Genomic DNA, 13177 nt, shown 5'->3' with positions numbered 1-13177 from the left:
AAATTCCATCAACACGTACATTGCTGACACTTTATGATAGTGTCTGACCACAAACTGCTCTTGGGTCTGTTTAGCGAGGAAAAGGCTCACCTCCCACAGCTTTTGCATGGATTCAAAGTTGGGCTCTAATTTTATCCGCATATGAATACACTTTTGTGCAGAGACCAGGGGTGCATATAGCCAATGCTGATGCCCTAAGTCGCCATCTTCTGCAGGAGAGCAATAAACATGCCCCAATTCCCCAAGAGACAAAAACATAAAAACAAAAAAACTGCGGATGCTGGAAATCCAAAACAAAAACAGAATTACCTGGAAAAACTCAGCAGGTCTGGCAGCATCGGCGGAGAAGAAAAGAGTTGACGTTTCGAGTCCTCATGACCCTTCGACAGAACTTGAGTTCGAGTCCAGGAAAGAGCTGAAATATAAGCTGGTTTAAGGTGTGTGTGTGGGGGGCGGAGAGATAGAGAGACAGAGAGGTGGAGGGGGTTGGTGTGGTTGTAGGGACAAACAAGCAGTGATAGAAGCAGATCATCAAAAGATGTCAACGACAATAGTACAATAGAACACATAGGTGTTAAAGTTAAAGTTGGTGATATTATCTAAACGAATGTGCTAATTAAGAATGGATGGTAGGGCACTCAAGGTATAGCTCTAGTGGGTTTTTTTTTATATAATGGAAATAGGTGGGAAAAGGAAAATCTTTATAATTTATTGGGAAAAAAAAGGAAGGGGGAAACAGAAAGGGGGTGGGGATGGGGGAGGGAGCTCACGACCTAAAGTTGTTGAATTCAATATTCAGTCCGGAAGGCTGTAAAGTCCCTAGTCGGAAGATGAGGTGTTGTTCCTCCAGTTTGCGTTGGGCTTCACTGGAACAATGCAGCAAGCCAAGGACAGACATGTAGGCAAGAGAGCAGGGTGGAGTGTTAAAATGGCAAGCGACAGGGAGGTTTGGGTCATTCTTGCGGACAGACCGCAGGTGTTCTGCAAAGCGACCATACTGGCAATGAATTTCCTGGATTCCTCACTGGTCCGTGCAAGGCAAATAAGAAACTGGACGAATCTTGATCCAGTTCTGTCTGGGGGGAGGGACCAAGTGTTGGAAGGATGGTCCCAGGAATCAGTCCCTTCACCCAAAGGAATGAATTGAGCAATAAGGATGGTATCCTGTTAAGGAGTGTGCGAGTAATTGTTCCTTCACAAGGAAGGGAACTACTCTTAGCAGAGTTGCAGAGCGCACATCCAGGAATCTCAAGAATGAAGATGATCACACAGATTTACATTTGGTGGCCAGGCATGGACAATGATATCGAGAAGGTGGGTAATCACTGTACACAATGCCAACAACCACAGAAGTTACCTGTTGTGGCCGCACTACACCCTCAGGAATGGCCTGGAAGACCCTAGGTGCACGTAGATTATGTCAGTCCTTTTCTAGGCACTATGTTCCTACTCATAATTGACACTCATTCCAAATGCCTAGACGTGTACGAGGTTAAGTCACCAACATCAGGTGCGAATATAGAAAAATTACGTCAAAGCTTTTCTATACATGGATTGCCAGAAGTAATCGTCCCAGACAATGGTACTAGCGCTGAATTTCAAAGATTTGTCAACCTAAATGGTCTCAAACACGTAAAGATAGCACCATATCATCCATCGTCTAATGGATGAGTTGAGAGAGCAGTACAGACTTTTAAAGCTGGGATGAAAAAAATTATCAGGAGGATCATAGACTAAAATTTCACATTTCCTGTTTCAATAGAACAAACCCCCTTGTCGTACCATGTAGAAGTGGAGAGTCGGATCATCGACAAACATGTGGATCATTTGAGAAGAAGGGAGATACCCGAACAAAATGATGATCCACCTGTAACTATTGTAGAACCTGTGGTCCCTGTTCAAATTGTTCAACCAAGGATAGACATACCAGAAGTCTCTGTTGAAGTAGATAACACTGAACTGCCTTTACCTAAAGAGGTACCTGATGTTGCAGCAGTTCCAGACAATGTGGATCATGTAAGAGATTCAAAAGTCATGAAGCTATGATGTTCCACCCGGATCAGGAAACCACCTGAGAGACTGAACTTATAATTCTATGACCCGTATTTATATTTGTAATGTCACAAAGGTAGATATTCTTGTAAATACAAACCGTACCAAAAATTTAAAGGGGGAGGAATGTAGTAAACATGGCTTTAAGGAATGTAGTGACTGCAGCTTTAAGACTTATTGTGTAGTATCACATGACAGTATGAATGAATCAGTTCTAAGTGTGGGGAACCTTAGAGTGGGAGCTCTTCTTCGACTTGTGGAGCTTGATGGAAGCATGTAACTGCTGCTGCAACGTGTAAACAAAATTCAGTGTTTCTAAAGAGAAACCTGTCTGGAAAATCAAGTCCATAACGCTTCTCTTAGCCTATGATAAATTTCACCTGGGCCTGGTGAATTGTCCATTTCACAGAATCACAGTGCAGAAGAGGCCCTTTGGCCCACCAAGTCTGCACCAACACGTGAGAAACACCTGACCTACCTATCTAATCCCATTTACCAGCACTTGGCCCACAGCCTTGAATGTTATGACATGCCAAGTGCTCATCCAGGTACTTTTTAAAAGATGTGAGGCAACCCACCTCCACCACCCTCCCAGGCAGTGCATTCCAGACTGTCACCAGCCTCTGGGTAAAAAAAGTTTTTCCTCTCATTCCCCCCCCTAAACCTCCTGCCCCTCACCTTGAACTTATGCCCCCTTGTGACTGACCCTTCAACTAAGGGGAACAGCTGCTCCCTATCCACCCTGTCCATGCCCCTCATAATCTTGTACATCTCGATCAGGTCACCCCTCAGTCTTCTCTGCTGCAACAAAAACAATCCAAGTCTACCCAACCTCTCTTCATAACTTAAATGTTTCATCCCAAGCAACATCCTGGTGAATCTGCTCTGCACCCCCTCCAGTGCAGTCACATCCTTCCTATAATGTGGCTACCAGAACTGCACACAGTACTCTAGCTGTGGCCTCACCAAGGTTCTATACAACTCCAACATGACCTCCCTGATTTTGTAATCAGTGCCTCGATTAATAAAGGCAAGTGTCCCAAATGCCTTTTTTACCACCCCACTAACATGCCCCTCCGCCTTCAGAGATTTATGGACACACACGCCGAGGTCCCTTTGTTCCTCAAAACTTCCTAGTGTCATGCCGTTCATTGAATACTTCCTTGACAAAAGTATTCCTTCCAAAGCGTATCACCTCACACTTTTCAGGGTTAAATTCCATCTGCCACTTATCTGCCCATTTGACCATCCTGTCTAAATCTTCCTGTAGCCCAAGATACTCAACCTCACTGTTAACCACCCGACCAATCTTTGTGTCATCCGCAAATTTACTAATCCTAACACTTGCAATGTTTCTTCTCTCAATATGCTTATCTCATCCTGGTAGGATGAATCTAACTTGGCTAATTAGTTCCCTATTTCTTGTAGCTTGGATGGAGCTAGGTAATCTTGTACATTGTTGGTAGATGCCAGTGCTATAGTTTTACTGAAACAGTAAGGGGGGGCAGCTAGTTCATGTGAGCAAGTCTTGAGTCCTAAAGCTGGAATGCTGTCAGGACTGGTTGTATTTTGTGGTAAAGTGAGGTACCCTGTTCCTTTAAGAGAATGCAAGTGTACTGATCATGTGACAGCACTGACAAATCATTGTACAGTGAGGGCAACTGGGAACTATAAGTCTAGTTCTGGAAGTTTCTGAGTGAGCACATTTGATCTGGTACTCTGCCCTATGTATCAATAAGCTATCACTGCTCCCCATTACTGATTGCAAGCAACAATTGAGGAGAACATAGGAAGACTTGCAGTTAGAGTTTGGTTGGCTAATGAACGCATTTATCCAACACATAAAACATTTGCTATCTGTAGTGCATCCTGCTACTTCTAAATGTCCCTTGGGATTAACCAAATTGACACTGGTATTTATGTTGAGGAACTTGGGAGGAGGCTATTTTGGATGAAGTCATTTGCAAATGCTTCAGCAGTAATGTTCTGCAATATTTAAAATGGAACAATCTCCATTTTATCTTTCGTGTGTTGTTTTATCTATACTACGAGCTTGCATTTTATTCATTGCCGTTTGGTTTTGCCCCAGCTTGTCAGTAGTAAAAACCTGTTCCTTAGGCAATTAATTTGGTTGCCCAACACAAAGCTTGGAATGAATAAATGATCAAAATGTTGACCAAAAGCCCTTGAGGTTCTTGTACATTTAAATGTTTTAGTGCTTTTCTGACATTGCTCCTACCCATGCAATATTCATTATAGCCATGTGACAAGTTTTCATTAGAAAGCCAGATTGAGTTACTGTAGAGTGTATGCTAACAGTTTAGCTTTAAGCAATGTTGCAGTGGCATAGGAGTTCTAAAGTGGCTATACTCATTGCGTTTTGGTGATATGCTTGTCACTGTGACATTTATAAATTGTGATCACAGTCATTTTAATTCAGATCTGTTTGAAATAAAAGAAATTATCACTTAAAAGGAGAAGGATTGTTTTTAATTCCTTTGGAAAATTAAATGGGCAGTATCTCAACTGACAGTTAGGAGCTAATATCCAACAATGATTTTCCAGATCTCATAAAAAGTCACCTCCTGAATCTTGCAAGGGTCTAGCCCTGGCCCTCTCTTCTTCCTTATGTACAAGCCTCAATGACATCATCTGCAGGCACATCATCTGCCGATACTGCCCTCCTCTACCTTGTCATCACTTCCCTTGACTCTAAAACCAAATCTCTGCTCTGACTACCCCTATGACATTATTAATTTTGTCCAAATGAACATCTGGAGTACAATAAAAAAAAGTTGGAAAAACACAGTAGGTCAGGCAGCATCTGTGCAGCAAGGAAGGTTGGGTAAATGTTTTAGGTGAGTAATCTTCCATCATACAACTGAAATGTTAACCCTACCTTCCTCTTCCCCCTGATGTTGCCTGGTTTGCTGAGTGTTTCCAGCAATTTCTGTTTTGTTCTGTGCTTTGTTGCTTTTTGAACATCTGGAGGCCATCATTTTTGATCAAAAGCAAAATACTACGGACACTGGAAATCGGAAATAAAAACAGAAAATGCTGGAAAATATCAGCATGTCTGACAGCATCTGTGTAGAGAGAAACACAGTTAATGTTTCGAGTCTGTATGGCCCTTCTTCAGAGCTCTGAAAACCTGCTGAGTTTTCCAACATTTTCTGTTTTTATTTTATCATTTTTGATCCCTGCCTTGAACTCCATTCCCTAGTTACAGGCTCCAGTGAAAGTGACTGTGTGAATCCAGCATCTTGTTCCACCCAGGGCAAAGTTTCAAATTCCACATTTTATCAATCAGCAATTTGCTTACTTACAGCTGTGCATCATTACCTGCCCCTGCCTCTCCCTTCTCTGCCCCTCCCTCTTCCTTATCACAGCTCTAGTCTTGATCTATGCATTTGTCATCCTTAGGCATAATTTTGCCCACTCCATTCTCATTGGTCTCCCATCCACCATCCCCCATAAACTCAACGGACTGTGGGTGGGGTTTTCCAGGTTTCCCAACCACTGCCAGGATCATCCAGTCCAGCTGAGAGACAATGGACGTTTAGTTGGACTGCCGCTTCCCCCGCGGCAGGCCCAGAAAATCCTGGCCTGTATCCCACTAAAAATTTAGCACTCATTCATCCCATTCCACGACCCCCTCCCCCCAACCTGCCACCCACCAATGTACAACTTAAAATTCTGATCTTCATCTTCAAATCCTTTTAAAACCTAAGCCCCACGATTTTTTTTTGTTGCAACTTACGTAAGCATAAATGCTCCACCAGCTGTTTTTGGCCTTCAGGCACTCATTTGGGCATCCTGCCCTTTTGTCCCACAATTTGTGACAGAACTTTCAGCTTCCTTGGTGGTTCTTGCTGGGATTTCTCCCTAAACCCTTTCCTACTAGAGTACCGGGAGTGTGCTGTACAATTGGAGGTGCAGTCTCTCGGATAAGGAGTTAAACTGAAGTCTTCTCTGTCCTGTTATATGTACATCACTGATCCTGCCCTCCTGCCTCAGGTGCCCAAATCGTGGGTTGAGAATCAACCTATTCATTCACATGAAGACCCTTGGCAGAAACCTGCACCCCTAAGTATACGTCATCCTCAAATCGAAGGACCACTGATAATGAGGATGACATCACAGATCCTGTGACATTAATTGAAGGAGAGCTGAGAAGTTCTCCTGAATAAAAACAAAAATTCTTGGAAAACCTCAGCAGGTCAGACAGCATCTGCGGAGAGGAATACATTTAACGTTTCAAGTCCGTATGACTCTTCAACAGAACTAAGGAAAAATAGAAAAGAGGTGAAATATAAGCTGGTTTAAGTGGGTTTGGGACCGGTAGAGCTGGATAGAGGGCCAGTGATAGGTAGGGATCACCAAAATATGTCATATACAAAAGGACAAAGAGGTGTTGAAGGTGGTGATCTTATCTAAGGAATGTGATAATAGGTGATATTAAGGGTAGAAAGCAGGACGAGCAAAGTACAGATAGCCCTAGTGGGGGTGGGGTGGGGTGAAGGAATCGAAATAGGCTAAAAGGCAGAGATAAAACAATGGATGGAAGTACATTTAAAAATAATGGAAAGAGGTGGGAAAAGAAAAATCTATATAAATTATTGGAACAAAGGGGGATAGGAAAGGGGGTGGGGATGGAGGAGAGATTTCATGATCTAAAATTGTTGAACTGAATATTCAGTCCGAAAAGCTGTAAAGTGCCTAGTCGGAAGATGAGGTGCTGTTCCTCCAGTTTACGTGTTTACGGAGCCTCCCCGTCCACCCGCTGGATCCATCGCTCCCTCCACCCCGCCGGTCGCTCCCTTTCCCATTGAGGACCCGACAAAAAAGTTCTCCTGAATGTTTGACCAACATTTATTCCTCAACCATTACCATTAAATTATGGCCATTTATTTTGTTGGACCTCGCTGTGTACAAATTGGCTGCCAGGTTTCCCATCGACTGCGCTTTGGAAGAACTTAATAGTGTGTCAAATGCTTTGCTTATGAAATGCAGTGCATATAAACATTGTATAGATGCAGGTCCAGCCCCTCTAATCAATATACATAGTGAGGTGTTGACATTGAAAAATGGGTTTCTCTTTTCCTTGTTTCAGTCAGGGGATAAACGCCCCACCCCAAAATATAACTAGCTACCAAAATACTGGCACCAATCTAATCTCTTACATACGAACATATGAAATAGGAGCAGGAGTAGGCCGCTAGGCCCCTCAAGCCTGATCTGATATTCAGTAAGATCATGGTTGCTCTGAATGTAACCTCAGAACTTTCCCCAACCACACATAAGCCTAAACGTTTCATTTCTACCTCTTCCCAAGGTACACAAACTATGTTAACTGAATTGTTCTGGTAGATTAATTCATTCAGTTTCTCCTTTCCTATCATTTAATTCCCTCTGATGTTGACTATTCCTCCTTGTATATTACAAACCCCGCATCCATGCCCACTTCCAGTCTACTAAGCCCTGTTTCCTACTGTTTAGCGTTTGTTATATTTTTTATTTTGCTACATTTTTCTGTTATAAACTGCTATGTCCACATTTCTAATGGAAACTGTTTATATAAACTTGTCACCATAAATGATATGCTCCTGCTAGTGATGGTACTGTAGCTCAGTGTTGTTTCCCAGCTTCTTGGCTTGTACTGCAGAGAGTTCATGCATCTGCCACTCTTGCTTCCCAAATTGCCATAAATTATACTATTAACTGTAAAAAAATAATGTATAGTAAATACAAAGAAGTAGGGAATGACTTTAAAATGGGAAGTGAATTATACCTGCACGATTTAGTTGGCAATCAAAAAAAAATCTCGTTAAAAATTTGTTTTGATGAAGGGCCAAGCGATGGGGGAACAATTCCATTGTGTTTCAAATCCTTAAGTACTTTTGTGTTGTCTCTTTTAATATGAACGATATGTAGGCCAAGGCACTGGGCTGTTTAAATGGAAGCTGTGAATTCTACTTAGGATGAAACATCATCTGTCATCGTGTGAGTGTCAATACACAACCTGTTCTCTGGTTTGTCACTGAAATGTGAAGGGTTTCTCTTAATTTTATTGATGCCTTTTGTCAATAAGCAATTGTCATGAGGTTGAGTGATCATCCAGGCAATTTGGGCTTGTGAAATGTTCACATGCAAGATTGCTACTGTTGCAGGTGATGTATAAGGTTGCTTGGGGCCAAACTACTCTAATGTCTGTCAAAGAGTGAAAAGCCACTGCCTGGAATATATAATTGGTTTAAAAACTTTTTTTTTAAACCACTATTTAGAATCAGTAGCTTCTTTTTTTAATAAAAAAGGTACTTCAGGAAGAAATACCTTTAGGTGCGGGAGGCTGTCTGGACCGGGTATAATTACTGTCTTCTATCCCTTGTTGTTTGCACTCAGTTCAACCTTATTTCCAGGGGACATACTAACTTAGAATTCTGTAGAGCAAAGGTGCATATTTACATGAAAAAAACCTCATTAAAAAGATTTTTGGAGGGGTGGGGGGGGGAAACGCTAAAGAAATGCAAACACGTTCTTACTTTTATCTCAGTGAACTATTTTAAAAAAACTGGTATTTAAGCTTGTTCATTTAACTTGCCTCTGCTTGTACTTACTTAGTAATAAGATTGATTAGCAGTTTTGGTGTCAGGTATTTGATCTGCCGGGGTTGGTTTCCCACCCAGCCTTCAGAGGTGAGGAGTGCATTGTGGGAAACCCATGCCATTTCTGGTGTGTGTACCATTGGTACAAGGATAGATTGTTAAACTGGAACACATTATTCCCAGTCATTTTTTGTACAAGGCTGAGATCCAGTTAGGAGGTGCACTGCTTCCAGCAGAAGCTACCTTTTTCAGCCAATGCGGATAGAGTTTGGGTTGAAGAAATTTATTTCTAATAATTGTGAAAGCTCTTTTGTACTGCAGTACCTACCTATTAAGAATTGTGTTGTATATATTAATTTCTTCTTGAACTGCTTTTGAACAGCCTGTTCAAATGTCATTCCAATCCCACCCCCGCCCCAGGACGCAAACGAAAACTATTTCTTTAAACGGTGTGCCAGCTGGCCTTTAAAGAATATCAGGCTTAAAGAAAAATAAAGACGACCAGAATCTAGAAAAGAACACACTGTAAAAAAAAAAATCATTTTTGATTAATGACCTATTTTAACAGGTGATGGATGCGGTCACATGCTGTTAGGTCCAGGCAGTGGAACGTTGACATCAAGGAATTATCCTGGAACCTACCCAAACCATAGCTGGTGTGAATGGCAAATCCAAGTGCCTGAAGGAAAGAAAATTTTCCTGAAATTTGGAGACTTAGATTTGCAGCAGTGCATCTCCGATTACCTCAAAATCTTCAAAGGAACGTCTTCATCAATGACTGAATATGGTAAGTTCATGACTGTAATTGTTCAAATCTAGTAAATGCACTGAATTTAAATGACAAGCCAAACCTGAAGTGGTTGATTCATAGGTAATAACCAATGTGACTGTGGAGCAATTACTTGCAAATCAAGTCTGGAACAGGTTAGCAGAAATGGAATGAAGACTTCATTGGGATTTTATCTTCGTTAAATGGTAAATAACATAACCTCAAAGTAAACTGTGTTTTGAAGTGGAGGTGCCCAGACCTAAGTGAATCTTGTTGTATTTTTGCCAACGCCTGCTCTTGTGTTCACCGCTAGACTACAGCTTTCAGCAGCAGATCAAACCTATTATGAACTAAATCCTGGGTTTTTATCCAATATTGTGAACAGGTTTAGCAATTTGCATCTAATTGTGATATGTTGTGCACTGGAAAATATGTAGGATGTCTGCCACCTTCTGCCATCACCCTCAAAGGTGTAAAATAACATGCCCTTGATCAATCCATTCCATTAAAATTACTTCAATTAAAATTCACAGGTCAAAAATACAAAAGCAAAAATGCACAACAAGATATTTAGTACAATGATCAAACTTGTACAACACTGCAGCTATTTACATTAAAAAGAATCTGACTGTCTTGAAGTTCTTTTTAATAAATTCACAAAAATACAGCCTTTAGTGCTTAGTTATAAGAAGCTCCCGGGGGCACCTATAACAGGAAATAGGGAACTGAAAACCTTGGGAAACTTTGTCAGTTTTAGAGAATTTTTTCTCTTGAATATCAAGCAACCTCTTCTCAATAAGCAGGTAATCAAAACATTAACGGCTGAGTTTTTGCTCCTGAGTCGGGTGCACAGAGTTGGAACCCGTCTCGGGACAAAGTGCCCTGGATCTTCAGCTTTTTCATGGTGGTGGGGGGATGAGAGAGTGGTGGTGTTAACGGGAGTCAGGCCCACCACCCCCAGAAAGAGTGCAGAGGTGAAAACAGGAGCTGCAGGGTGCCGAGTGGGCCGATTAAAAGCCCCGCTTCTGTGCTCTGGAACTTCGTCTCAGCGGGAAAAAAAATAATAAAACCAAGAACAGCCATCTAGCCCTCACCCCCCACAACTCCTCACCCCCCTACACACTGTCTCATCATGCCAACTCATGCCCTCCAAGCCAACCAAACCCCCCTACCCATCCCCATGACCCCTTCATACCTCCATGCTGACCTATGTTCCTCTAACCAATCCCATGACCATCTCATACCCTCCAAGCCAACCTATGCTCCTCTACTGACTCCCATGGCACTTTACAGCTCCTTTGTCAACTAAGTGCCAACTCAGGGCTACACTTGAACCCCACCCCCCCCCCCCCCACCCCAAAATCAAACTCATTGCCATGGCCCTTTAAAGTCCCTATACCATTTGTGGAGGATGACGGGATAGATGTGCAATGGCAATAGGATGAGGATGAATGTTGGCTGTTGATATGGAGATTTGAGGAGGTGCCCAGAGAGAAAGGAATGTGTGTAAACAGTAAGGTGTCAGTCAGAGGAATGCTGTGCAGGAGAATGCTGGGGAAGTGAGAGAGTGATGACTGACATCAGAAATTGGTATAAAGCTCATCAATCTTGACCTAATGAAGTTACTTTTTTTATTCATTCACGGGATGTGGGCTTCACTGGCTGGGCCAGCTTTTATTGCCTATCCCTCGTTGCCCTTGAGAAGGTGGTGGTGAGCTGCCTTCTTGAACCACTCCAGTCCATGCGGTGTAGGCGCACCCACAGTGCTGTTGGGGAGGGAGTTCCAGGATTTTGTCCCAGCAACAATGAAGAACCAGCGAAATATTTCCAAGTCAGGATGGTGAGTGGCTTGGAGGAGAACTTCCAGGTGGTGGTGTTCCCATCTATCTGTTGCTCTTGTCCTTCTAAATGGTAGTCATCATGGGTTTGGAAGGTGCTTTTGAAGGAGCCTTGGTGAATTCCTGCAATGCGTCTTGTAGATGGTACACACTGCTGCTACTGTGTGTCGGTGGTGGAGGGAGTGAATGTTTGTGAATGTGGTGCCAATCAAGTGGGCTGCTTTGTCTTGATGTCTAGCTTCTTGAGTGTTGTTGGAACTGCACTCATCCAGGCAAGTGGAGAGTATTCCATCACACTCGTGACTTGTGCCTGTAGATGGTGGACAGGCTTTGGGGAGTCAGAAGGAGAGTTACTCGCCGCAGGATTCCTAACCTCTGTTGTAGCCACAGTATTTATGTGGCTGGTCCTGTTCAGTTTCTGGTCAATGGTAACCCCCCAGGATGTTGATAGTGGGGGATTCAGTGATGGTAATGCCATTGAACATCAAGGGGTGATGGTTGGATTCTCTCTTGTTGGAGATGGTCATTGCCTGGCACTTGTGTGGTGTGAATGTTACTTGCCGCTTGTCAGTTGAAGCCTGGACATTGTCCAGGTTTTGCTGCATTTGGCCATGGACTGCTTCATTATCAGAGGAGTTGCAAATGGTGCTGAATATTGTGTGATCATCAGCGAATATCCCCACTTCTGACCTTATGATGGAAGGAAGGTCATTGATGAAGCAGTTGAAGATGGTTGGGCCAAGGACACTACCCTGAGGAACTCCTTCAGTGATTTTTTGGAGCTGAGATGGCTGACCTTCCTTTGTGCTAGATATGACTCCAACCAGTGGAGAGTTTTCTCCCTGATTCCCACTGACTCCAGTTTTGCTAGGGCTGCTTAATGCCATACTCAGTCAAATGCTGCCTTGATGTCAAGGACAGTCACACTCACATCACCTCAGGAGTTCAGATATTTTATCCATGTTTGAACCAAGGCTGTAATGAGGTCAGGAGCTGAGCAGTCCTGGCAGAACCCAAACTGGGTTATAGCTAAGCAAGTGCCACATGATAGCACTGTTGATAACTCCTTCATTACTTTACTGATGACGGAGAGCAGGCTGAGCAGGCAGTAATTGGCCAGATTGGATTTTTCCTGCTCTTTATGTACAGGACATACCTGAGAAATTTCCACATAGCCAAGTAGATGCCAGGGTAGATGTCATTACACCCCTTCTGACACTGTATTCAGGTTCTGGACACCACACTCCTGCTGCTCACATCCTCCGCTACTTCCAGCCATGTATGTTTCATCAGTTTGTCTGACATCTTCCTCCCATCCTGAGGAAAAAGCACATTCCTTCTGGTCTTTACTGCTGCTTGTATGGCCTGCAGGGAGGAGTCAGAGAACCGAGGAAGATGGCAGGGGAAACCTTCATAATTCTTCCTCTTTGTTTTACCTCACAGTCAATGTTTCCCACAACTATTCTAACACCCTGCTGCAGTCCATTTAAGTAGAGATGCTTTATTGACAAAAATGCCGGTCATCATCCTGCTGCGCTCTGTGATTAGTTATGAAACCTCGATGTGGAACGCTAAAGCCTAAGCTAAGCTGAGTGGCTAAGTTCAAGGGCCATGGCATTGCTCGCTTCAACTGTAAATGAGTTCCTGGCCCACTACCAGCCTCCCCGCTGTGTGCCAGATAAAATTCTGCCTACTATTTGCGACTTTTTTTTTAGGAGATGTTGTCTTCCCTAGTTGCCAGGTTAACTGCTGTGTGGGTGTGAGGGTGGTGTGGAGAATGGTGGAAAAGTGATCTGTTTGCCTTCCTTTCTAGGTGAGCAACTGCATTTCATTTGGTACTTATCAATTCTTTGAATCAGTTAGTAAGCAAATTTAAGGAATTGTGTTTATTCATTCATGGGATGTGGGTGTTG

At 42.9% G+C, this 13177-nt stretch overlaps 1 protein-coding gene across 4 annotated transcripts in view; it reads left to right on the top strand.

Moving 5' to 3' along the window:
* dcbld1 (discoidin, CUB and LCCL domain containing 1) overlaps positions 1–13177 on the top strand; it is a 119373-nt gene that overhangs the window by 24544 nt on the left and 81652 nt on the right. For all 4 annotated transcript variants that reach the window (XM_041187295.1, XM_041187294.1, XM_041187298.1 and 1 more), the window contains exon 2: positions 9226–9444. In XM_041187295.1, the coding sequence (XP_041043229.1) occupies positions 9226–9444 (219 nt within the window). The remainder of the gene's footprint in view (positions 1–9225; positions 9445–13177) is intronic.

This window comes from Carcharodon carcharias, chromosome 5, assembly GCF_017639515.1.
Source record: "Carcharodon carcharias isolate sCarCar2 chromosome 5, sCarCar2.pri, whole genome shotgun sequence".
Taxonomy (NCBI): Eukaryota; Metazoa; Chordata; class Chondrichthyes; order Lamniformes; family Lamnidae; genus Carcharodon; species Carcharodon carcharias.
Note: the sequence above shows the minus strand (reverse complement) of the source record. Positions and strands in the feature narration are given on the sequence as shown.